We start from the raw sequence: 27,721 nt of genomic DNA, 5'->3' as shown, positions 1-27,721 counted from the left end.
GGTGGAGTACCATCAGTACGCTGACGACACCCAGCTGTACATCTCCACCCCAGACCACCCCAACGATGCCCTTGAAGTGATATTCCAGTGCCTGGAAGCCATATGGATCTGGATAGGGAGAAACAGGCTCAAGTTTCTGTGGTTTCCGACGTCCCGATATAGTCAGCTGGTGCCATCGCTGACTATTGGGGGTGAATCATTGGCCCCCACGGAAAGGGCTCTTAACTTGGGTGTCCTCCTGGATTCACGGCTGTCTTTAGAAGAGCACTTGACGGCCGTGACCGGGAGGATTTTTCATCAGGTTCGCCTGATCCGCCAGTTGCGTCCCTTTCTGGACCGGGACTCGTTACGCACGGTCACTCATGCCCTCGTCACCTCCCGTCTGGACTATTGTAACACTCTCTACATGGGGCTCCCCTTGAGGAGTACTCGGAGGCTCCAACTGGCACAGAGTGCGGCCGTGCGGGTGGTGATGGGAGCGACGTGGCGCTCCCATGTAACGCTTCTCGTGCGCGAGCTGCACTGGCTCCCGGTGGTCTTCCGAGTGCGTTTCAAGGTTTTGGTTATGACCTTCAGAGCGCTCCATGGCTTAGGACCTGGTTATTTATGGAACTGCCTGCTACTACCAATAGCCTCCCACTGACCAGTACCCTCCCATAGGGAGGGACTCCTCCGGGTGCCGTCAGCCAAACAATGTCGTCTGGCGGCCCCCAGGGGGAAAGCCTTCTCTGTGGGGGCACCTACTATCTGGAACGAGCTCCCCCCGGAGATACGGAGGATCCTGGATCTGCGTACCTTCCGTCGCACGCTTAAGACGTTCCTATTTCATCAAGCTGGCCTGACCTAAATTTTTCCCCTTTTTAAATGGGAATTTTAAATTTGGTTTTAAATTATTGGGGTTTTAAAACGGTTCAGCCAAATTTATTTAATTTGTTTTATCTCTATTTTAAATTTTTTATCTATATGTTTTATTTTATGGCTGTTCACCGCCCTGAGTCCTTCGGGAGTAGGGCGGTATACAAATTTAATAAATAAATAATTTTTTTTTTTTTAATTTGATTTATATGCCGCCCTTCTCCGGAGACTCAGGGCGGCTTACAATGCTTTAAGCAATAGCCTTCATTCTTTTGTATATTTTATACAAAGTCAGCTTATTGCCCCCACAAACTGGGTCCTCATTTCACCTACCTTAGAAAGGATGGAAGGCTGAGTCAACCTTGAGCCTTGGAGAGATTCGAACCAGCAGAAATTGCAGGCAGCTGTGTTAATAACAGGGTGCACTAAACCCTTGTACTATCAAGGCTCTTGATAGTACAAGAGCCTTGATAGTCTGGTGGCATAAGGTATAAATACCTTATGCCACCAGACTTCAAATTCTGGAATTAAACAGTTTAGAAGTTCGCTGTCTTCGGTCAGACCTAAGTGCAGCATATAAAATTATCTGCTACAATGTCCTATCTGTCAATGACTACTTCAGCTTCAATCACAACAATACATGAGCACACAATAGATACAAACTTGTAGTAAACCACACTAAATTGGATTGCAGAAAATATGACTTCAGTAACAGAGTCATTAATGCCTGGAATGCATTACCTGACTCTGTGGTTTCTTCCCCTAATCCCCAAAACTTTAACGTTAGACTGTCGACTGTCGACCTCACCCCATTCCTAAAACGTCTCTAAGGGGGGTGCATAAGCACATCAGCATGCCTACTGTCCCTGTCCTAATGTTCCCTTTTATATGTATCCATTTCATGTATTCAAATTATGTTTATACTTATATCTGTTACCTAATACATGCTTGACGAAATAAATAAATAAATAATAAATAAAAATATGTAGCTCAGGGTTGAACATTGGGGTCCTTTGTGTTCTGCTTGATTAGAATATTGTTTTTTGCTAGATTGTTTGTCTAATGTGAGTCCCTGCTTATCTGGGTGTTCTTTACTGGTAAGGAAGAATTCTGGTCTTTTTATTTTCTTCTTAGCTTTTTTTAATTGTCTCTATTGGAATGATATGTAAATGTGGTTTATCTCTCTGTGTCTATTGTTGGCTGATTTGTCTGAATGCCAAGATTCCAGGAATTCCCTAGCAGTTGAAACTATGGCTGAATCTAGCTATGTGTTGTGAGATTAAAGAGTTTTCATCATGTTTTCTGTCTGATAGTTGGTATTCATGGATTCTCTGCTAATTTTCCTCCTGCCTGTCCTACATTGTGGTTGTTAACAGTCTTTACGCTGTATGTTGTAGATGACACTTGTTTTTTGTTCTTGTGCGGTTTTTTGTTTTTGTTTACTTAGGATGTTTTGAATCTTAAAGTTAAGACCAAGCTGTTTTATGTACTCCATAGATTTTGAATTCTTAATATCTAACAATATACAGGACAATGAGCATTGACTACATTTTACTGATCATTTGAAAATACACATCTGAGTGAACAGTTCCAGTTTGTTGTGCATATTATTCATGGGAACACTTGGTTTTTACATGGTTCTTATTCATTGATACACACCTGTGTTCCAGAAAGGGATGAAGGTTTGATCATATTCACTTTGTATTATAGATATAGTTGCTATGGTGACTTGTATTAACTGTGTATTGTTAATCTTGCATTGAGAGTAGAGGAAGTAGAAGAAAGGTAAGTAGTCAAGAATCTATTTGTCATTGAGTGAGAGATTTTGCACGGTCAACCATTTCTAATGAAAACACAAATTGTTCAGTTGGAATAATAGTTACAGTTTTGTTTTGTATTCTGAAGTCTTGATATGGTTGTGCCTTACAATAACAAAAAGTATCAGTGAGAATCACAGCTGTGGTACACAAACCACAAATGGATCAGGAAAAGTACAAGGAAAGACAAAATGAGAGAAGGAGCTCAGAACGGAAAGAAGGAAAAAAAAACTAGATGAAGAAATGAGAACACAGCTTATTGTTTATTAAAATGGCTCATTTTATCTTCAGTTCTACCCTTTCACAAAGGGTATCTGTTCCCTACATTTCAGTAGTTAATGAGTTATAATTTGAACACAAAGTAGTAAGATACGGACTTTTTCCTTTTCTCCCTCTAGTGGTAAGACTTTAAAAAATTGTGATGGCTGTACGTATGACATTGTCCTTTTTTGCACTGTTAATGGTGGTGATTTTTTTTTAGATGCAACAGCAGATTATTAAATGTTGAAGATGTTCTGACAAGTTTTGACAACACAGGAAATGTTTGTAAGTAATGACTTTTGTTCTTGATTATGGTTGTTTTATTAATAAAATTTACCATGTATCTCAGTACAAAAATCTGTGCCAAGATATTTTTTCAATGTGAATATCACAGGAGGAAAACCAGAACTAAAATCAGACAAAGAGGAGAAAGTAACTTAAGTGCTAGTAAGAAATAATGTATTATGTAGAAGCCAGGCACTATAGCAGGACTATAAAACCAAATTAAATATAAACCTATATAATTTTATACATGTAAAAATCTACATGTTTTAAACAAAATAGATAAAAAGATAAAACTAATGTTTAGCACAATTTATTTAAAAGTGATCACAAAGAAGGCATATAGTAAACTGAATGTTTTATTATCCTTTTAAAAAAAATATAGCAATAGCAAGCACGAGATGTAACAAATAATTTAATGCTTATATTGAATAGCTACAACTTTAATTGCATTTGAAACATTTTTCTTCCTTGTGTAAAATTATCTGTTGAAATATCTGCTTCACATGGAACCTTAAAACTGATTATAATATCACATAATTATACATTGCAATGGGTTGGGAGAACAACTTTGGGAAAAGGGAGGAAGAACTGCAGTCTAGACAATGATCTGATAAACAAAATCTGTCTTGAAAGGAGGAATGAGGTTGAAATAAATACCTTAGAAGATGCCCCCCCCTGCCCCCAATTAACTGGAAAGTAAAGACGGGACGGGGAAAGTGTTTTCAGAGTTCCAAGAATCTGTTGTTATAATCTTACAATAAAGGCAGTGTTAGTACTCATGGAGTACTAGCATACTGAAAACTAATTCAAGAAGTGAATAAACACACTGGAACAAAAGTGCCTTATTTTATAAAATGAAAGTATGTTGAGAACATTCATGTCTTGGGGGTGGGTGGGGGGAAATATTCCATGAAATGGAGATAATGACTAACAGATTTATCTGATCTTCATATCACCTCACAAGTATAAATAAATAAATAAATTTGCTTTGTTTTTTCCAATCTGATTTAGAACTAAATATAATAACAAATAGTTTGAAATTATTCATCAAATTAAATATTTTGACATAGCGCTTTGCATCCATTTGGCTTTCTTGCATCCATTTGGCTTTCTTTTTTTTATTTAGAGATTTCTTTTGACACATAATTAACTTCCTTAAGTATCATCATTACATTAGAGAATCTACATATGTATAATACCAATTATCTTTGAGATCAAGATTAACAATGACTGTGCATGCAAAGTAACACTGAATCTCAGTTTAATGTAGAAAATATAATTATCAACAAAGGTTTTACTTCTCTTTCAATGTATTCATTTGTAATATTGTCTATTATAGAAAGAGTATGCCATTCAGAGAGCCAATTACCCATGTCACAATACAATCATATTAAGAGTTAGGCTTCCTTCAAGTTATTTCAGTATACAGTAGTGGCCAAAATTGTGAAACCATTTTGGGAAAAATGTATTTTCTAAAACTAGCTAAGAACACCACTTTTTTTTGAAGTAGTACCATAAAATTATATATCAATGGAAAGATAATTTAATCAAGAATGTAATGCAATAACTTTTATGAAGGATTTGCTATTAGAACAGCAGTTACAGTATAAAGAAGAAAAGTGAAACACATAGAAAAAGCGAGATATACAAAAATTATCACCATAGAAAAAAATGAGATATACAAAAATTATCACGTCAGTTAATACTTAGTTGGGTAACCTTTAGCATGAATTACTCCTTACAATGTCTTCCCATGGAGTGAACCAAGTCTTTTAGTTCTGCAGCTGTTATAATGTGAAACCAAGATTGAATGATTGCTTCTTTAACTGGGTTTTATTGCTGGGTCACTTCTGACTAACAAGTTTCTTTAGTTGGCTCCATAGATTTTGAATTGGGTTAAGATCTGGGCTATTCCTAGTCCATTCCAGCTGTGGAATATGATTATCTTGAAACTCCCCCCCCCCCAAAAAAAGGTGGTGTTATTAGCCATCAAACCTCAAAAATACACTTTTTGCAAAAGGTTTCCACAATTTTGGCCACTACTGTGGAGGGATATACTGTATAGTAGAGGATTTGACTGTTTACCTAGCCAAGTAATCCAAACAGGTTTAGCTTTAACATGCCAAAGACTTGGGTTTTGTTGGGACTAAATTAAATTTACCTGAAGCTTAATTTTCATGTTCAGTATCCACAATAGAGACAAAATCACTATTCCATTACTGGGGCCTCTTTTGTCCCACTCCTGGAAACCATAAGGGAGGAACAAAGGGAACAGAAAAGGCAGGTATGAGTGCAACAGCCCCAAACTTGTCCATGATAGCCTAGCTTTGATTACAGTATGCCACTGTTCCTTTTTTGGGGTATGTGAGGGGGAGAATAAGAGGCAGGAAATTTGGAGGAAAGTGATTACTAATCAGCCTTGTTGGTATCTAATTTGAGGATGGCCCCCAAACAATCCTTTCATTTCAAATCACATGCTGCTGGGAGAGAAGGAAAAATGAATGGACTAGAGGAGGGGATCACTAGGTTATCACCCTCCTCTAGCATAATAAAAAGAATCATCTTCTTTAACTTTGAAACGCTATTGATTCACTAAAAAGAACCCTCTTTTGTATTGCAAACCTGACATTATAAATCAATACCAGATGTTTGTTCATTAAAAGGTAAAGAAAACAAAATATCTAAGCCTGGGATATTATATATAAAAGTCTAACTTTGATTTATAAGTCTTTACAGTTACAGAAATTTTCAAAGAATAAAATGAAGCATATTGATATGTAGAAGTACTGGAAATATGATTAAAATTACATTTATAGGAACATAAGTAATATGTTTAAAAAAGAATAAATCAGATATGTAGAACGTTTCCCAGAAATTTTACTGTGTTTTTGTAAATCCATATACAAATTTTAAAAAACTGTTTTCTAGATAAATAAGTCTGAGAAAAAAACTAATACTTTGCTTCCATTAGTAGTAACATGAAACCATTCCTAAATATAGTCAATTCATTTAAAATATGTCTGTCAGATGTAAATGCCTTATTCTCTAATGTGTAAATAATGTATATATGGAACATCAGGGGTTAACTTATTACTTGAGCTTTAATGTATTCATATTTTACCACTCCCATTCCTGGCTCCGCCCCTTGTATATAAAAGGAGCCATCCTCCCCATTTTCCTTGCTTCTATCTTGAATATTCAGCGAATATAGAATGCCTATTATGATTAAAGAGAATTATATTTAAACCTATAACTTCTATTATCTTTATTGAGTCTGATCCTGAAAATATTGCAACAAGCTGGTAGCAGAGGATGGTTAATTGACTCAATAAGTAATTAAAAATGTCCAAGAAAGATAGGCCCAACACCAGGGCCTACAGCAAAGAAATAGAAACTGATCAAGAGATGATCAACGAATCCACTAATGCGATTTCGAGAGAATCCGAAGAATACACCACTGAAGAAGAAGAACTGATGAGTGAAAATAACGACCAGGAAGAAATCGAGATAGAAAATAACGAACTCAGGTCAGAAATATTAAAAATACTAAAAAGCCAAAAGAATGATGAAAGCCTCATCGCGGACCTCCAGGAGATGCTGAGGAACAGCGGAGCAGCGAGAGAGAAAAACATCATTAAAGAAAAACCCAAAGATCAAAAAACTGTGAGTGAAATGACTACTGAGAAAATAGTTGTAAAAAAGAAAAAATGTGACCCCGCGCGAAATTTTGAACGGCAGCCATCTTGGTTTCAACGAACTTCAAAAGAGAGTGAAGCAGAGCCAATCAAAACGCTCAGTTCAAAATTTCTGGCGCGAAAAACGCTATCAGACGAAGAAAGTGAAAAAGAAGTCTCAAACTCTTCAGATGAACCAAAATCAGAAAGTGAAGACGATTTAACAAAGTCTCAAGTAGAGTCAGCAATGAAAACACTTTTTGCTGCTTTTGGGCCAAGATTGAAAATTTCTAAGACATCAACGAAGAAGCAAGCAATCAAACCGACATCTCAAGACCTGCACGCTCCCATCCTGACTTCGAAAACGACGACACCCGAGCCCAGAGAGCCATGCCGATTCCGTCCTACACCGCAGACAGAATCGAGTGCCAGCACACACAAGAGAAAGAGAAGAACCGCCGCCATCACCAAAGCCCCAAAAACCGAGCCAGAGACCGACTCATCTGAAGAGGAGCGGATCGAGAGAGCTGAAATGGAGAGAACCTTCCACAACGGCGCCAAAGAAGAAATGAGCAACGCGCATGTGCAAAACTACGTAGACGGCCCCGAAAGACTTGAACTGGCCAGAGAACCGCGCAGACTCGTTACAAGCATCCCAATGCCGTTCTGTAATTTCCTGCACTTGAGAGACCACGGACTGCCTCAGGTTGTAAGTAATGGACAAAATAATGTGGGGAACTTACCCAGTGACTTCCCAAAACTTAGAGTTGATGGCATTAATTTACAAGAGTGGTACCAACAGCTTCAGGTTATTTTTATGAAAGAAAATTTACTATTCTTTATAACTAGTCCTCCAAGAAGACCTTGGACTTTAAAAATAGACTGTTTACATCATAGAGCATTTTTCATAATAATTTCTAGCGTGTCTCCTGCAATGTATCATAGCATCAAACCAAACCTAACTGTATCAGAAATAATTCAATGCATGTTTAATCTATTTCACAGCGATAGCGTAGCCACAACCACAAGAATGTCTAAGGATTTCTTTTCTTCCAGAGTGAAACCAGGGGTTTCTATAAGTGAACATTTGATAAATCTAAACAAAATAAGAGCTGAGCTGCAATTGAGGGGGGAAGTGATTTCAGATCAAACTATGAAAAGTGTTATTATCAATTCACTTGATCCATCATGGGATAGCTTTATGTCACACTTAGATACCATTAATTTGGGATATTTATCAATAGAAAGTCTATCTAACAAATTGATAGCAGAAGACAATTCAAGAAAAAATCGTTCCAGTAACCAAACAGAACACAAATCTTTTAGGAAAGTAGTCTTTCAAGATAAATGTAATGAAGCCTTTAGATGCCACAATTGTGGATCCAGGGAACACAGTAGAAGAGACTGTCCCAAAGTCCCAAGGGAGAGACATAGGCCAGAATATAGGAGCAAATACAATTACAGACAATCTTCCACAGATAGACACAAATATAGAAGTCCACCAAACTACAGAGAAAGTAGAGGGGGTAGAGAAAATTCAAAAGAGAGAAAATCTGGGTCACTAAATGGGCTAAATAAACAAGACAGCACCAAAACACAACAAGATGAGAACAATAATTGGCTTATTGATTCTGGTGCAACAAATCACACCACTAATAACAAAAGTATATTATCTTCATTTACAGAAGATAAGTTTGTGATAAAGGTAGCTAATCAAGAAAAGGTTCAAGTATTAGGCAGAGGAAATGTGACCTTGCCTGGTTTAGGGAAAATAGAGGGGGTATTATTAATCCCAGAAATACCTCACAACATACTAAGTGCTATAAAACTAAGCAGAGAATCTGACATCAATATAGTTTTCTCAAAGGGGAAAGCAACTATAGAAAAGAACAAAACAAATGTAGGTACTGTGATGATAAAAGGGGGTCTACCCTATCTGATAACCAAAGAAAGATGGTTACATAACATTGATTCAAATATGGAAGATTGTATTGAAGCAGATGATGAAAATGTCAGTAACAGTGACAATGATGAATGTAAAATAACTCATGATAACAAAAATACACACAATGAGAAGAAACCAAAAATAGGTAAACCAATTCATGATGAGTGTGCTCATATCTTACATAGGAAGTTAGGACATGCAAGCTTTCCTGTAGTACAAAAAATGACTGAACACGCAGAAGGTGTAAAAATAAAAAATTGTGAAAATTATTTAGAATGCTCAGTATGTAAATCCACCAAACTAAAAACCAGTCCTAGACCAAAAAAATCTAACAGATCAACTAACAATATTTTTGATTTGGTACATATGGACTTAGTTGGTCCATTAACTCCATCAATTACCTATAGAAAACGTTACTTCCTAACAATAGTGGATGATTACAGTCGCTATGGTTTTGTTTACACATTAAAGCACAAGGATGAAACCTTTCAGAAATTTAAGGAATTCTACAAACGCATAGAAACACAACATAATATCAGAATAAAACAAATTATGACAGATAGGGGATGTGAATTCATGTCTAAAGAATTCTCCCAATGGTTAAAGGATAGAGGGATGCTACATTTCACGTCCAATCCATTTTCTGCCTTTCAAAATGGGATTGCAGAGAGAAAGAACTCCACACTACAAACCATGATTAGATGCACATTAGAGGATGCTGGTTTAGGCAAACAATTTTGGTCAGAAGCCTTACATTATTCAAATTACACTCAAAATAGAACATGGTCCAGTATTGTGAATAAGACACCATATGAGGTGATGTACAATAGAAAACCTAAATTAGCACACATGCACATATTTGGAGTTACTGCAGACGTGCACATACCTAAACAATTGAGGAGAAAGGGAGAAAACGTATCCAGGAGATTAAGATTCATGGGATACGAAACTGGAACCAAAGGGTACAGATTCATCGATAATAATAACAAATTTATAGTATCCAGAACAGCTGTGTTTCATGAGCAGGCCAATTGGTCTAAGTTGCACCTTAATGAAATTTTTCCTAATAAAAGCAAAGATAATATATCTTGCGAGGAAGGAACAACAGAAAATCAAAATATTAACAAAAGTAAGAACAAAACCAAAACTTGGATAAATAGTCAGCATAAAATAAAGACAGACACATTAACAAAAAAGGAAGCCAGATATTTGCATGACAACCATAGCAAACCTGAAAGAAATATTAGAAATAATAGAAACCAAATACCAAATAAATACAAAGATTATATTATGCATATGGATGGAGAACAAATAACACCTAATACATATGAGGAAGTATTGAAACTTCCCCGTGAAGAAAGAGAAAAATGGGAACTAGCTATGGAAAAAGAAATGAAAAGTTTACAAGGATTAAATGTATTCACACCTGCGATCGCACCTAAGGATAAAACAATTATAGGTACCAGGTGGATTTATAAAATTAAGAATTTAGAAGGAGGTAATACCTTATACAAGGCCAGACTAGTTGCACAAGGTTATGCACAAAAATATCCAGAAGACTATACTGACACATATTCACCCACAGTGAGAACAGAGAGTGTCAAAACAGCTCTTGTAGTAGCATCTGCACTCAATCTAGACGTGTTTCAATATGACATACAGACTGCATACTTACATGCAAAATTAGATAAGGAAATATATGTAAGAGCACCACACAGTCAATACACTAATAAGAACGAAATTTGGTTACTAAATAAGAGTCTGTACGGATTGAAGCAATCTGGCAAAAGATGGTACGATTGTTTGGTAAAAGTACTAAAGACCATGGATTTCAACGCCACCACTGCTGATAACTGTTTCTTTGTAAAAAAGAGTAATGATCATATTGAATTTGTATTAATTTATGTGGATGATATTTTATATATTGGAAAGCATAAAGAGAGCAGGGAAATCTTTGTAAATAAGTTAAACGAACACTTCTCATTGAAATCACTAGGTAGAGTGAATAAATACCTTGGTGTACAAATTAACAAAACAAAAAGGGGATTCAAACTTACTCAAAAAGATAAAATCATTGAACTCCTAAACAAATGTAACTTAAATAATGCCAAAACATGTGACACACCTATGCAAACTGATTTTCTTAGAAACAATGATGAATCTTCCCCTGAGTTTAAAGACAACACATTTTACAGATCAGTTATAGGTTCACTCCTTTATATATCTAATTGGACTAGGCCAGATATTGCATTACCTCTCAATTTATTGTCAAGATATGTTAGCAAACCAACCTTGTATCATTGGGAAGCTGTCAAAAGAATTTTAAGATATCTGAAAAGTACATTAGATTTTTGTTTAATATTGGAACCCAATAATGACAAAGAACCAAAAATTACTTGTTATGCTGATGCAGATTGGGCTGGTGATACATCATGCAGAAAGAGTACCTCTGGTTATGTTTTTCTATTGAACGATTGTCCAGTTTACTGGTATACTGGTAAACAAGAACTGGTAGCCACCTCTACCACAGAAGCAGAATATGTTTGCTTGTCTAAAGCTGCAAATAACCTTGTATGGTTCAATGATTTGATCACAGATGTTTGGAAGAAACCTACTTTACCATTTATTATGCATGAAGATAATAAAGCGGCCATTGAAATTTCTAGATCCGATGCAATTGGACAAAGGTCCAGGCATATTGATATAAAATTTAAGCACGTGAGACAACTATCTCAAGACGGATTCATCAAAGCAATACATTGTGATACTTCTGAACAATTAGCTGACATATTAACAAAACCCTTACCTTCTAAACAACACAAATATTTAACTTCTAAATTATATGTATTATATTGTCCTGAATCTGAATGTAACTGGTGTTGTATAACGAACCGGCATTTAGAGGGGGATTTGTCAGATGTAAATGCCTTATTCTCTAATGTGTAAATAATGTATATATGGAACATCAGGGGTTAACTTATTACTTGAGCTTTAATGTATTCATATTTTACCACTCCCATTCCTGGCTCCGCCCCTTGTATATAAAAGGAGCCATCCTCCCCATTTTCCTTGCTTCTATCTTGAATATTCAGCGAATATAGAATGCCTATTATGATTAAAGAGAATTATATTTAAACCTATAACTTCTATTATCTTTATTGAGTCTGATCCTGAAAATATTGCAACAATGTCTTTTTTAAAATCAACATTGGATTATACTTCATTGTGCACTGACATTTTAAGTATAGAAAAAAATCAATTTTATAAACTAACTTTTGACCTCATAATGATAATAGAATCTACCTGATAGCGAATAACATAGCAAAAAGCTTGGTACAATTCAGCTTCAACTTGTAAACTTTCACCCTCTCTGAGTGCCTCAGGCTTTATAATACAGTTAGTATCCTTAGCAAATATGTAATTGAAATACTGTTAGTTGGAAAAGGTTAATTCACAGATTGGCAGAAGAAAGGAGGACTATGATAATTTTGTGTGTGTGTGCCTTTAAGTCAGTCTTATTTCCTAGCAACTGCCTAGATAAGTCCCTGCAATATTCTTGGCAAAATTTTTAGAAGTGACTTGCCACTGCCTTCTTAGAGCTAAAAGATAGTGATTGGCCTAAAATCATCCATTCACCCACAACTCATAATATTCCAGTTTCTAGACTATTAGAAGTCTACTTAACCACTACACTAAACTTGCTCTCTCTATGTGATTTGCATATTGCAAACAACAACAACAACCTAATATCAAGTTTAATTGAGAGAACCCTACGAGCATACTGTATAGCTACCTAATAGCATTTTAAATTGCAAAACAAAATGAGTGCAGAGGTTGAAAAACTGGAGAGTTTGTAAATATTGATTATTTTGTGCTTCTGTATGTTTGTGTGTGTGTTGGGATCAACATTTTGGTCACAAAGCCATGTGGTTGTAAAATGCAATGTCATATGACTCCATTGCTTAGCCATGGCAAACCCAGCCATCCCTGTTGCTATTGTGAGGATTATGAGTCTTTACGCAAGGAATCTCCTCACAATTTTATGTTGACTTTTATCTAGCAAATCCAATGGGGAAGCCATGGCAGAAAGTTGCAAGTCCCAGCCAGCTCTCACAGTTAAATGGTTGTTGCAAGTGCAGATAGGCTGAGGGTGGCTGCTGCCAGGTATGAGAGGGTGCACCAGTGGTTACTACAGCACTACATGAACTGGTACTGGGTGCAGGTTACACTGGTGGCCGCCAGCCTGTGCTATAGAGTGTGAACCGAGGGTCTGCAGATGGGTGGGTGCTCCTTAGAAGAAAAAGTGGCAGGAAGCAGGAGTGAATTACAGAAACAAATTGCAACCTTCCCTGTCAGCCTTTGCTTGTGAGAAGCCAGCAGGAAGTCAGAATAGGTGATCACATGACAGCAGGACACTGCAGCTGTTGTAAGTATGAGCTTATTGCCAAGTTTCTGGATCATGATAATGTGACCACAGGGTGCTGGATTGCCAGAATGTCAAGGACCAGTCATAAATAATACTTGTTGAGCATCTTTGTAACTTTGTAATAGTTGTTGAACGTGTGGTTGTGACGACTATCTGTATCACATATTTTCCCTGTGAATGAGACTTGCATTTGGAAAGCTTTCCAAAATTGGGTGCTGAAAAAAACTGTACAAGTAAGCATGGAGAAATATTTGGTTGCACAAATAAAAAATGTACAAATTTGCTCTGTATACCGATCGAAGCAATAATATTAATATTAAAATATCTAAGATATTAATTCTTAAACCACAAAATCCAAATAATTTTAATCATAAATATTAGCTTCTTTCATTTTTCAGCTAGCTTAATGTAGATTAATATACAGTTTGCATCCATGTATCTTACCTCAGGTATCTTACTAACTAAATAGTCTAACTTCTAAAGCAGCTCAGTAGTAAACTAGCTCATTAGCTCAAAATAAGATGCTGCCACTAGCTGGCAGCATTATATTAAATTTGAATAAACTACTTTCAAGTTTAAGTTTTATATTTTGCCAACTACTGGGTTTATATGGGTATGTATACTCCTCATGCAAGAAACTGAAGCATGGCTTCTTATGTTTATATTATTTGATTACATCTATCTTTTATTAAATGAAATGATTTTATCCTACTTATTTATACTGTTATTTATTTATACTATTTTAATGTTTATTTTGTTACTCAGTAAAATATGCAAGCATTTGCCCTAAAATGCGATCTGTTCTGCACACAAGTCCTAAAACTAAAAAGAGCCCAATAAAATAAATGTGTCATTCTAAAACATTGTGCTTGCTCATTTATTTATTGAGAAAAATATTCCAAAATTACATATTGGATAGATGGCATAAGTATGTTTGCCTATAAGATTATCAGTTCATTTAAGGAAATTAGAGTCAACTTAATTGTTTCAATCAGTAGGATAATACGTAATAGGACTGTGTGTGTGGTGTATGTGAGTAAGTGAGGTCCTCCCTATATTAAGAACAGTAATTCTGGACCAACAGTCCCTATTTGTGGTCACTCATGCCCTAGTCACTTCCCATCTTGACTATTGCAATGCGCTCTATATGGGGCTGCTCTTGAAGAGCATCTGGAAGCTCTAGTTAGTGCAAAATGCAGTGGCCCGCATGGTTTTGTGCAGACCCCGGTATGCATATGTATCACCTCTCCTGCGGGAGCTGCATTGTTTGCCGATTTGTTTCTGTGTGCAATTCAAGGTGCTGGTTGTCACCTTTAAAGCCCATTCCCGAGGGAGATACACCTGGTGGGACCCAGAAGAAGGGCCTTCTCCGTGGTGGCTCCCTCTCTCTGGAACATCATTCCCCCAGAGATTAAAACGGCCCCACTCTAATACTCTTCCGGAAAGCGCTGAAGACCTGGTTCTTGTTTTGGCTCCGTTACCTGAGCCTGTGTCATCGGCAGGAGAGGACTCCGAGAGTGAAGGAGAGGAGTTGGCAAGGCCTCCCTCTCCAGGACCCTCCTCTTTGGCAATGCCTTCGGTGTCCGCCGAAGGGCAAGAGATAGGGCCGGGGCCAAGCACGTCCACGCAGCCACAGGTGGACAGTGATGAGAGTAATGAGTCTTGGCTGGATCCTCGACAGCGTTGCAGAGATAAGCGCACGCAACAGAAGAAAAGGTGTGCCAGAGATTAAGCTGAGTCACTGGACCACACCCCACAGGGTATAAAAGGGAGCATGCTGGCCAGTCAAGCCTTGTGATGAACAAAGCTGAAAGCTTCCACGCCATTCTGCATTGCCGGACTTTTGCTATAGACTTTGCTGGATTATATTTGGACTTGATTTACTCTGTAATTATTGAACATTTTACTTTGATGTACCAGAAGCGGAGAGATGTTATCTCTTTCCTTCGTGAGTAATAAACTCTTGGCAGGCAGCCATTAGGTTGCTGCCAAGTTCCGTTATCATAAGGATAAGGATTTTGTCGGCTGGTTTGGTTTTTAACTCTTGGACATCTGTTGGTGTGTGTGCGTGTGGGACGGGGACAGAACAGTTCTGTCAGCAGGCCTGGGGAACCAGAACTGGATGGAGCCCATTAAATGGCTTGTGTGATTTGCTGTTGCCACGGTGGGGGGTGGGAGGTGGAGGGTGATTTTGTTATATCGTACTATATTAAGTTATTTGATTCTTTTTGTTAGTTTTTATTGTTTTAAATGTGGTTTTTATTCTGTAAGCAGCCTTGAGTCGCCACGGATGAATAGGCGGCAATATAAACTCAATAAATAAATAAATAAATAAAAATAAATTCTGGGTACTTACTATCAAAATTTGTGCAGAAATATTTAAAGTACAAAGAGGTTCACAAACTTTTAAGTACCGGTGTATGGATTTGTAATGGATTTGTTGCATGCAGGGCTGGTTTTTGCTACAATAGGCCTTTCAATTGTAAGTAGAATACAGAGTTGGTTGGGATGAACCTCATGCTTGACAAGCTCTGCTTTAGTACTGTTACCACCTGTATAGTTTAAAATTAGTCTGGCATTGTGTTGCCAGCTGCATTTTTGCATCTTTAAAACTGCTTGGCTTCAATGCTATGCTAAGGGCAATTTGAAATGTTCACATGCTTAAATGCATTAATATATGCAAATTACCATTGGCTATTTATTGTTAATATAGCAAATCTATGTGGGTGCTTTCTGGGAGTGGTGGACAACCATTACTATGCTGATGATATACTCAAGGTCGTTCTAATTGATCATGATTCAAGTTCTAAATGACTCCAAAGTTTAACAAGTTATGTGGCTTACCCCCAGAGGACAATTCAGATTTGCTAAAAATTGTTGACTGCATTAATACAGCTGGGGCCACTGTTCCTCTGGAGAAGAATTTTTTTAAAAAATCTGAATTCTTTCTTATAAGTGGCAGAGGCTGCTATAACAATAACAGTAAACATTTGTATAACTGAATAATTTGGATGCAAAATTAAAAAAGTAAGTTGAGATGCAGAGGGTTATTTTTCTCTCTCTGCTTTATATCTTAGTTTAGTTAATGTTAATAATATATTGAGGAATATTATTGTATGCAAAAAAAAATCAAAATTCTTATGAATCTTTGCATCTAGTATTGCCTATAAATTGCTTCAGAATAGATTTACAATAACCTTGCTGAGTAGGCTGATTTAATGATTTCATGCTGCATATCATGGGGGTGAAGCTGGGAAAGAAACATTATTTTTTAGATTTATATCCCTCTTTTCCTTCAGGAAAATGGCAATATATTTCTCATTTAGTAAGCAAACAGTGATAAGTGAAATATAAATTCTGCCAAGTGGGAAAAGTATTGAAGATTTGAATTTCTTAAGTTAGATATACATCATTTTAAGATGAACCATCTTTGAATCAATTCAATTAATAAAAACACTCTTTCCAGGAAAAAGTTATTGTCCTAAAATAAAGTCAACAGCAGGGGGCAGTACAACTCTCCATGCTTATGTTTCAGTGATGAAGCAGTTTAAATAGCCAAGCAATTAAAAACCTTGCCCTGCTCAACACTCAGCAGATAGAAATGCACTTAAATTGTGTATGTGTTTCTGATTGCTAAAACTGGTTGACAAAATTGAGCATATTGTTGAATATATAATCTTATGAATGTATATACATTTTCTGCCTCCAAATTATAAATGTCTTGTACTTGTTCACATACTAATTTACAAATGAGTATTTACAAATGATACATTTATGAATTTGATTTTCTTTGATTGTGAATGGCTAGCTTTCCTGAATATCATGAACATATTTTTTACATTTTAAAATTTAATAAATGAATAATATACTGTGAAATTGCTTTGATAAATTTGAGAGAGTTTCCTCTAACAATAATACATTTTAGATATATTATCTGTATCATTATTGTTGTTGTTGTTAGTTGTGAAGTTGTGTCCGATCCATCACGACCTCGTGGATAACTTTCCTCCAGGCCTTCCTGTCCTTTACCGTCCCCTGGAGACCATTGAAGCTCACTCCGACTGCTTCAGCCACCTCATTCTCTGCCGTTCCATTCTTCTTTTGCCCTCAATCGTTCCCAGCATTAGGTTCTTCTCCAGTGAGTCCTTCCTTCTCATTAAGTGGCCAAAGTATTTCAGTTTCATCTTCAGAATCTGGCCTTCTAAAGAGCAGTCAGGGTTGATCTCCTCTAGGACTGACTGGTTTGATCACCTTACAATCCAAAGGACTCACAGGAGTCTTCTCCAGACCATAGTTCAAAGGCCTCAATCCTTTGACACTCAGCCTTTCTTATGATCCAATTTTCACAGCCATACATTGCAACTGGGAAAACAATAGCCTTGACTATACACACTTTTGTTGCCAGGGTGATGTCTCTGCTTTTTAGTATGCTGTCTAGATTTGCCATAGCTTTCTTCCCCAGGAGCAAGCGTCTTTTAATGTCTTGGCTGTAGTCCCCATGTGCGGTGATCTTGGAGCCCAGGAAAATAAAATCTGTGACTACCTCCATTTCTTCCCCATCTATTTGCCAGGAATTGAGAGGGCCGGGAGCCATGATCTTAATTTTCTTAATGTTGAGTTTCAAGCCAATTTTTGCACTCTCCTCCTTCACCCGCATCAGGAGGATCTTTGGTTCCTCTTCACTTTCTGCCATTAGAGTGATATCATCTGCATATCTGAGGTTGTTTATATTTCTCCCAGCAATCTTAATTCCAATTTGTGATTCATCTAGCCCCGCCTTTCTCATGATGTGCTCTGCATATAAGTTAAAAAGGCAGGGCAACAGCCTTGCTGAACTCCTTTCTCAATTTTTAATCAATCAGTCATTCCATATCCAGTTCTCACAGTTGCTTCTTGACCCGCATATAGGTTTCTCAAGAGACAAATAAGATGGTCTGGTACTCCCATCTCTTTGAGAACTTGCCATAATTTGTTGTGATCCACACAATCAAAGGCTTTAGCATAGTCAATGAAGCAGAAGTAGATGTTTTTTTGGAACTCTCTAGCTTTCTCCATGATCCAGCATATGTTGGCAATTTGATCTCTAGTTCCTCTGCCTCTTCAAAATCCTGCCTGCATTTCTGGTAGTTCTCGGTCCACATACTATCTTGAGGATTTTGAGCATAACCTTGCTAGCATGTGAAATGAGTGCAATGGTGCAGTAGTTTGAGCATTCTTTGGCATTGTTCTTCTTTGGAATTGGAATGTAAACTGACCTTTTCTAATCCTATGGCCACTGTTGAGTTTTCCACATTTGCTGGCATATTGAATGTAGCACTTTTACTACATTGTCTTTTAAGATTACAATAATTATTGTACTAGGTATTATTTATAACATACTATTATTAAGAATTGCTTCCCTTAGCAGAATGGGGATATTTTCTTTACCATCTATTTGCAAAAACTGATCAAGATAATTTAGGAACCCTTCAGAATAGCTTTTCAAAGCTGTGGGGTTAGTAAAAAGAAAAGGAGAAATATATATGTATATATTTAGTGGATTAAAATTATGATTTAGATTTCTACTATTCTGACTTTACTGTGGACAATAACATTCTGCTCACATTCCTTCAAAACCTCTACCATTCCAGACAAGTGGCTATCCAGGCTCTTAAAAACCTCCAGTCATGGAGCACCCACAACTTTTGAAGGCAAGCCATTCCATTGGTTGATTGTTCTCACTGTCAGAAATTTTCTCCTTAATTCTAGTTCTATAGAATAGTTTATAAAAGAACATTTACCAGTATATAAATTTATAAATAGAAATTATGAAAGTTAAATTCAGTAAAGAACCAGTTTGTTGAAGGGGTTAAAGCTCCTGGAGTAGAAACAAGGAAACTATGTGTTTAGCTCTGCTTTAGATACAAAACCTGCTGGGTAACTTTGGCCAGTCACACTTCCTCAGCTTTAGGAAGAAGGCAGTAGCAGATTACTTTAGACAATGTTGCCACAAAAACTGCATAGACTTGTCCAAGTAATTGCCAGGAGTCAAGACTGACCTAAAGACAGACGGACACATACACACAGAGCCCCAAATCTACCATTTAGTAGTTGCATATATCCTTTAAAATTCATCATTATATACTTAAACATTAGCAGCCTTGTTTGTATAGAGAGAAGTATGTCAGCATTCAGCTAGAGATCTCTCTGGCCTACCTGCCTGCTGCCTGCATATGTTTTACAGGTAGAATGAAAAAATAGGTTGTGGAGTAAGTATTTCTAAGTCCTTTTGTTTCCCATCATACCTGAAAATATTTGCAATTTTCTGCCAGTCTGATAGCTGCTATAGTACATTTTCCTATGGAGGGGAGAATCTGATTTTCCCATCGTTGTCATACTGTAATGGAATGTCACAATGATATATTTAGCAATTAATCCACTAGCAGCTCTGTCTCCTATGAAGCTTTTCCAAATGTATGCTTTAACCACTGATGCAGAAAAGAAGGCAGTTGATAAATTTTATGGTCAAGCTTGGGTCTGAAATTGACAGAACTTGTAAACAAGATATGTATGCCGCTTACTTTTGGAGCCCATTCTGAAGGGCCCCTTAACAGCAGGTAAAAAATGCCAAAAGATAAAAGGTGGACAGCAAATCTGGAGGAACATTGGGGGCAATTGTGCTGTTCTCCGAGGTTTGTGCATCTTGAAGAAGGGCACAAGGTGGCATTTCTGAAGAGCAGCAGTAGTGCAAGAGTTAATATAAAGGTCTGTGGTGGTGGCAACTGAATGAGACTCCTGAAGGCTCTAGGCCAGTGGTGAAATCTAAAATTTGTTACTACCAGTTCTGTGGGCATGGCTTGGTGTGTGTGTGTGTGTGTGGGGGGTAATGTGACTGGGTGGGCGTGGCCAACTTTTTTTTAACTTATAAAAACATTTTTTTTCTACTATCTCTTTGGTGAAGAGTTTGAAAAAAAATGCTTTCAAAAGGCTCTGACGATCCCAGATGAGTTGCCGGATCAGCAGAGACTTTTTTTCTTTTAAATGCCTCTGACGATCAGGCAACTCAGCTTGGATCAAGAGAGGCATTTAAAAGAAGAAAGGGTTTTTTTCTTTTAAATGCCTCTGACGATCCAAGCTGAGTTGCCTGATCGTTAGAGGCATTTAAAAGAAAAAAAGCCTCTGCCAATCAGGCAACTCAGCTTGGATCGTCAGAGGCATTTAAAAGAAAAAAAGGGTTTTTTTCTTTTAAAAGCCTTTGATGATCCCAGCTGAGCCGCACGATCATCAGAGGCTTTTTTTTTTTACTTTTAAAAGCATTTTTTCTGCCGAAGAGGTTGTAGAAAAAATGCTTTTAAAAGTAAAAAAAAAAACCTGTGATGATTGTGTGGCTCAGCTGGGCATGGGATGAGCAGGGATTTTTGCTATCGGTTCTCCGAACCACCCGCCTCCATCGCTACCAGATCGGGTGATCCAGTCCGAACTGGGAGCATTTCACCCCTGCTCTAGGCCTCTACTTCAGGCCCAGGTCTGATGCTGCACCCAAGAGCTACTGTGCAGGGTGGTCTAGATCAGGAGGAAGGTAGCTGGTGTGGGAAGTTGTGTAGCATTCCTCAGTGGCAGCAATGATGCTAGGGGTGACGTAGAGGCCTAGGTGGTGACAGCTGTCTAAGACTTCTGAAAACTCAGGCCTCTACTTCAGGCCAGATCCAGCACTTCCTCCACATTGTAGGGCTGAAGTAGGGCAGCTATGGCTTTGTACCATCTCCCCCCCAGCTCATGTGTGATTTGCATCAAGCCCCTGAGGCATCCCCATACCATACTTAATAACCCATGTGATCACTTAATGGCCACAGTTGGGAATCCCTAGATGTGGACACATGGTGACTCAATTTATGACTACAATATAAATTCCAGATTCAATTGTGGTCATACGTTGAGTACTAAGCCATATGATTGGAGATTAAACTTTTACTTCTTTCAAACATACACTGAACATTAGTAGTAGTATACACTAATACTGTTGTCTACAGTAACATTTTCAGTAGATACAGTGGTAATTCATAAGATTCTTCTTTTTTCTCTTTTTCTGTATTAGCTTTGGCTTTGGCTTTTCCTTCTCTGACTTTTTCTTAAATGATGAGAGAGTTCTGAAAGTTTAAATATAATACTCTTTGAAGTAAAATGTGACATGAAACTGACTTGCACATTTTTAACAAATTACTCTTTATAAAATGATTTGACACCTTAAATTAGATCTATTAGAAGATTGTAAAAATCTTTTAACAATGAATTTCATGTTACATTTAGCTGCCATGTAGGAACGATTTGAACACCCCGTTGAGAAGAATTCTTATTTCTTTTACATGGTTCATTGTGCCAATGTACTGTATTTTTCGGACTATAAGACGCTCCAGACTATAAGATACACATTAGCTTTAGAGGAGGAAAACAAGAAAAAAAAAATCTGCCTCTGCCTCTGTGGCCCGTTTGCTGCCACCGCCTGTTCGCTATGGCTCTTTGCTGCCACCTGTTTGCTGCGGTCATTTTCTTCCACAGCCTGTTTGCCGCTGTGGCCTGTTCACCGCTGTAGCCCATTTGCCGCCATGGCCCATTCACTGCCATTGTCTGTTCGCCACCATGGCCTATTCACCAGCGATTGCAGCAAATGTGCTGTGGCAATAGGTGGAGATAGGTGGCAGCAATCCTCACTGTCTAGAACAGCTGATTGGCACCGCACCCACCCCTCTCCCACCCTCTCGCCACAATATTCATTGTATAAGATTCACAGACATTTCTACCCACTTTTTGGGGGGGAGAAGTGCGTCTTTTACTCTGAAAAATACGGTACATCTATTTCTATATAGGAGTACACATACTTGTCCATTTGTATATATGGACATACATAAAATTAGCATATTAAGGTAATAATTTTGTCCTTTTCTAAATTTAGTTTATATATTTCCTTGATGTCTGTTTCCTTCTTTCATTTCTACATTTTGTATGAATTTTATAATTCATATTTTATATGAACTCAATTTTATAATTGAGTTCAAAACTGGATTATTTCCTTAACTGGCAAATATTTCTAATTAGATTTGAGAAATTTGATGGTCTATACTGCAGTATTAGAGAGGTTCAAAATATTAGTTTGTTAGTTTTCCATGATGGACCAAAATGTAATTGGATATATGTGAAGCTTGCATTGAAAAATGTTCCCAATTTCAAAAACAGAGCATCAGATAAATACTCTGCTAGAAGCAATATCTTACCATACTCTTCAAACATTATTAAAAAGTTGCTTCTGGTTCAAAGTTTATTGATGAACCTGCTTCTGCTAGTAGTAGCTTACTGAAGAAATGCTTTATTGTATATTAACACTGTGAGTCTCCCAATATACTGCAACCGTGCAGTGTAGATTTTCCCCCACTCTTTTGTAAAGTTCTAGTGCTTAGTACATATGTAACCAATACCTTGAATTGGACCCAGAAGTAAACTGGCAACCAGGGCAATTCATGCAATGTGTTCACTGCAATTCATGCAGTGTTACATGGGCCAGCCTTGGGGCCCTAGGACTCTATGCAGTGCTAAATTTTATCCTAATTATAGCTTTCAAATATTCTTCAAGAATAGCCCCATGTAGACACATTGCAGTTCTAGTGATTCCATTATACCATAAGAAGTGTCAAAGAAGGCAAAATGCCTTTCTAGTAATCAAACCAAATTCTTACTGAGTATTTCTGGGTCATTACTTTCAATGGATTTGTATTTAGTTTTAAACGTTTTATTAGTGATTGTCATTCAGTTTGTAGTTTTAAATTTAGCTTCCCCCCCTCTAATTGCTGTTTTTGTGCATTGTGGATGACATAATTTTGATATTCGGTGGGTTTAGCTTTGTTTATCTGCCCAGAGTCAGGTGGCACTATAAATAATAAAGTCATATTTGAAGATTTTTACCTGCTCTTAATCTGGACATATAGTTGCCAGGTATGCATTTGAAATCACTTTGTGACAATTAGGAACTTTATTTTAGAAATTCAACTTATCTTAACTACCAGAACAATAATTGGCTAGGGGACTTAAGGCTTTTTTTAGTCCAGTGAATGTTTGTGATAGAAGTACTACATTGCTGCTATGGCAAGGTTGCAATATGTCTATTGTCTAATTTCAAAGGGTGGTGCTATAATGTAATTGCATTTAATTTAATTATATTAACCACAAGAGGGTTAATGAACAAATTAAACAACAAGGGGAGCATATTAAACCTCAAGGGCATACAGGTTAGAGAAATATACACAGGTTAAGCCATTCATAAGATATTTCACCTAAATTTTCAGTTATTTTGATGTACAAAGTGCTTAAAATAGGATAAAAACCAATTTTAATGAATTCAATTTGACAAAATAATTGCATGTTCATGTATGTTACCTTAGCTGAATTTTGCAAAACTACTATGTAACATTAGCATCTGCAGAGTTTAGTTATAATTTGAAACAATTTACATCTTTTTTCCCAATATAAATTCTTATACATTGTTGGCCTTACAGAAAAGAGGAAGAAATAGGCTTGTGTGTCACTTACATCTCACCTTGGCCATTTCCTTTAAGGTTGAAGTTCAAAGGTTACCAAGATTCTACTTAAAAAACATGACATAGTATGTCATCGGTATACACTAAATCCACACATCTTCAAAATAAATACTGATGGCATTTTAGTATTACAAAAGTAGTTTGCTTGTGTATGAAACCATGCTCATATATAATCTTTTTTTAACATGCACCATAATTTTTTTTTTTTTAATTTGATTTATATGCCGCCCTTCTCCGGAGACTCAGGGCGGCTTACAATGCGTTAAGCAATAGCCTTATATTAATATAAAATAATAGCAGATATCCATGCTATGTTAAATGCATTGGAGATTTTCCAGATAGGTGTATATATAAAATACATATAGTATACATATTTATTTTATATATAAAATAATAACTTTTATAATATGTAATCATACCAGGTTTTTGAATAATGCTTGCACTAGTGGAGAGAATATTTTGATGTATTAGTGCAAAACATGGTGCTAAGCCTGAGGTTTTATAGGCTTTATAAAGCATCCTTTAACCCTGACATGACGCTTGAATGATCCTTCACTTATTTTCTAAGTGAACATGCCTGAATAAGCAAGACTGTGGTTTCACATAACAGGCAGATACATTTTTGAGATCCTCCACTGGTTATATTGTGTGAGGGTCATTCCTGTGCCCCATTTGTGAAACTGGGTCAAAACAAAGACTTGAGGGTCACTTCTTCAAGTGCTAAACAATTACTGTACACTAATAGGCCTTGATAGTTGATTTTGTACATATGTAGAATTAAGATAGATTACTGTTTGAACCAATTTCTAATCCTGCATCTACAATGTCAGGATAATTAATATCTGCTAAATGTTCTGTGTTATAAGCCTGGAGTGAACTACTTTTACTTGTATTATTATTATAGCTCAGTTAATGTGAATACTATCCTAGAGATATCATTATAGAAGTTCTAGAGATTAAGTTCTAGAGATATCATTATAGAAATGAAATACTTAAAGTAACTGTATGCGAATGTGCCTTATGCCAAATCATCAGATTTTGATAATGTGCCTTAATCATACTGAATTTACCAAAAAAATCAGTATTAAAATTATAATTTATTAATATTTTATTCCACATAATCGGCTGGGCGATTATCTGATGAAGCAATAAAAGCAGCGATATGGGTGCATTTCGCTTTTATCGCCACTAGGTAATTCTTAATATGAGATCTTACCAGTGTCCGATCAGATTCAGCACGACTGGCCCTCCAACTACTCTCTAGGCATCTTTTCCGGCGCTTCATCTCCCTCAGCTCCTCGGTGAACCAAGGAGCCAGGTGAAATCGGCGCCGGGTCAGAGGCTGCAAAGGCACAACTCGATCCAGAGCTCCAGCGGCCATCCTATCCCAGGCGGCCACTAGGTCTCCAGTTGAGGCGTAAGCCAGAACCTCGGGGATTGGCCTAAGCTCCATCTGGAACCTATCAGGTTCCATCAGGTGCCTGGGGCGGTACCATCTTATCGGTTCCGCCTCCCTGCTGCGGGGTGCAGCGGTTCGAAGGTCGAGGCGAAGGAGAGAGTGATCCGACCATGACAAGGGCTCGATGACTATATCCCCTATCTCAAGATCACTCAGCCACTGTCCAGAGACAAAAACCAAGTCCAGTGTGTTTCCCCCCATGTGCTTAGGGCCATGAATTAGCTGGGTCAGGTCCATAGCTGTCATGGAAGCCATGAACTCCCGAGCCACCTCAGACGCCTCATCCATGGACGGCAAGTTAAAATACCCCATGACCATAAGTCTGGGGGTATTAACCGCCACCGCAGCGATAACGTTGAGTAGCTCGGGCAGGGCTGCTGCCACACGGCAGGGAGCCAGGTACGTGGTCAGCAAACCCATCTGAACCCCATGACCCCACTTCACAAGGAGGGTCTCACAACCGGCCGTCTGAGGAACAGTGGCCTCCCTCGGCCTAAGGCCTTCTCTAATAATGACCGCTACTCCCCCGCCCCTTCCCTGTGACCTCGGCTGATGGAATGCCTGGAAGCCTGGTGGGCACATTTCTACTAGAGGGACCCCTCCCTCCGGGCCCAATCAGGTCTCCGTAATACCCGCCAGGTCCGCTCCCCCGTCCTGTACAAGATCACAAATGAGGGGGGCTTTATTTACTACAAACCTGGCATTGCACAACATCAGTTGAAGGCCCGGGCCCCGAGGGTCTGTGCAACCTGGAGAATGAGTGGAGCCTTGGGGGCTGGAGCACGCTACCACTCGAAGACAGCGGGTGCGTGCTCCCTTAACATGATATTGCCCCCTGGTCCCGCCATATCTACCCCTCCCACTCACAGTACCGATGGTAAAAACACAATCTGGACAAGCTCGACCCCTCCATTACCTCCGGATCCCCCACCCCCTCCGCCATGCATAGTGGCAGGACCGACCCTCCCCTTAGTGGGTTATCCCCCAAACCCACGACCCTAGTTCCAATTTTACCCTCCCCCCCGGGACCCCTTAAAAGTTTAACCAAAAAATTACATAAAAAAACCCTCAACCCCCTCCTCGCAGCATGCCACCTCTCTGGGTTCCAGGACTCATTGAGGTAGGCCCTCGATAACGCGGAGGGCCAGGCTTGCGAGAGGGGGGAGTCTCGCAGGGCAAGAAGCTGTGACCTTAAATACATCTAAAGCTCTGAGGTAGTGATAAGGTATGGCCAAGGGCTCCACTATGATAGTCCAAAATGTCCTAAAAGAAACAAGGAAGATTGACCATAAACGGAAGAGTCTCCACTGTCCTCTCACGGCAGTAGGGGAGTCCAATGTTCCAACCAACTCGGGGGTAATCGTCCAACCAGCCTCTCACGATGGTTGGCCAACTGGCCATGGGGAAGATGATACATCCCATCAGTGGTGAAACAATGATAAAAACCGGCTCCATTCATCCTCCCGTAAGCTGCCATTTTCCATACAGCCAGCGTGCTGGATAACAAACAGAGCCAGGTCCAAAATCTCCAGAAGGAAATAAGCTGTCCACAATGTTCATACAGGCAGCGTACAGATGGATAGAACAGGCAAGAAAATAGATGGAAAATAGGTGGGAACCGCCTCCATCGAACAGAAACTGGCAGGGCAAGTATGTTAGTCATAGGGCCTAATAGTGGCCCAACTAGGGAGGGGGGAGGGTTGACCGGGGCTACGCAGTAACTCCAACAGCCTCTCAACCCTTGTTATCCCCCTCCGGGTCTTCCAGGTCTTCCAACCACCCTATCCATGCCCGGTCTTAGGCCCCCAAGATGGTTATGAAGGAGGCCTCACCAGAGGAGCTAAAATTTGGGAATTATCCCAAGGCCCTATGGTGGCCCGAAGTTGCCAAGGTTTAAGAATTCAGTGATGGAGGCTCCCACCTCATGTTCTTTCTAGGCTGCAGGACTCCAGCCATCCCAACAGCTGGCTGCTGCAACGGCATTGGCAGGAGGTGCTGGCATCATTGCGGGCACCACCAACAGCCACGTCTTCCATTCGACCTCGCCTCCTTCAACGCCCACTTCCTTCCCCCTGACATCTAACTTCACTACTCCGACGTGGGGGGGGTGCAGTCCGCGACGACGCCAGCGTCCCCTCCGCAGCCGCCCCACCAGCCATCCTGACATAGCCGAAGCTGGCTGTTTTAATTGCCTCCGCTGCCGCCATAGACCAGAACGCCGCCCTTCTCGCGCTGCCCTTCTCGCGGCGGCCGCAGGACAGCTGTTCTTCGGAGCGTCGGTGCCACGCTGGTATCAGCACTTTAGAAAGCACCTTAGAGAGCACAAAAGCTCTCGGCCAACTCGCCACAAGCAACGCTTGCTGGGCAGGGGGTCCTAGATGGACAAACGACCCCCGGAGGCCCTCACCAGCCAAAACACCCCATCTCTACCGCA

At 38.7% G+C, this 27,721-nt stretch overlaps 1 protein-coding gene across 1 annotated transcript in view; it reads left to right on the top strand.

Moving 5' to 3' along the window:
* Positions 1 to 27,721, top strand: part of CAMKMT (calmodulin-lysine N-methyltransferase) — a 267,295-nt gene that overhangs the window by 24,561 nt on the left and 215,013 nt on the right. Inside the window, exon 3 of the mRNA XM_070948387.1 lies at positions 3,154 to 3,218. Within this exon, the coding sequence (XP_070804488.1) occupies positions 3,154 to 3,218 (65 nt within the window). The remainder of the gene's footprint in view (positions 1 to 3,153; positions 3,219 to 27,721) is intronic.

This window comes from Pituophis catenifer, unplaced genomic scaffold (assembly GCF_029215685.1).
Source record: "Pituophis catenifer annectens isolate HBS135680 unplaced genomic scaffold, rPitCat1.0.hap2 SCAF_1, whole genome shotgun sequence".
Lineage (NCBI taxonomy): Eukaryota > Metazoa > Chordata > Lepidosauria > Squamata > Colubridae > Pituophis > Pituophis catenifer.
This window is presented reverse-complemented; position numbering and strand designations above follow the sequence as displayed.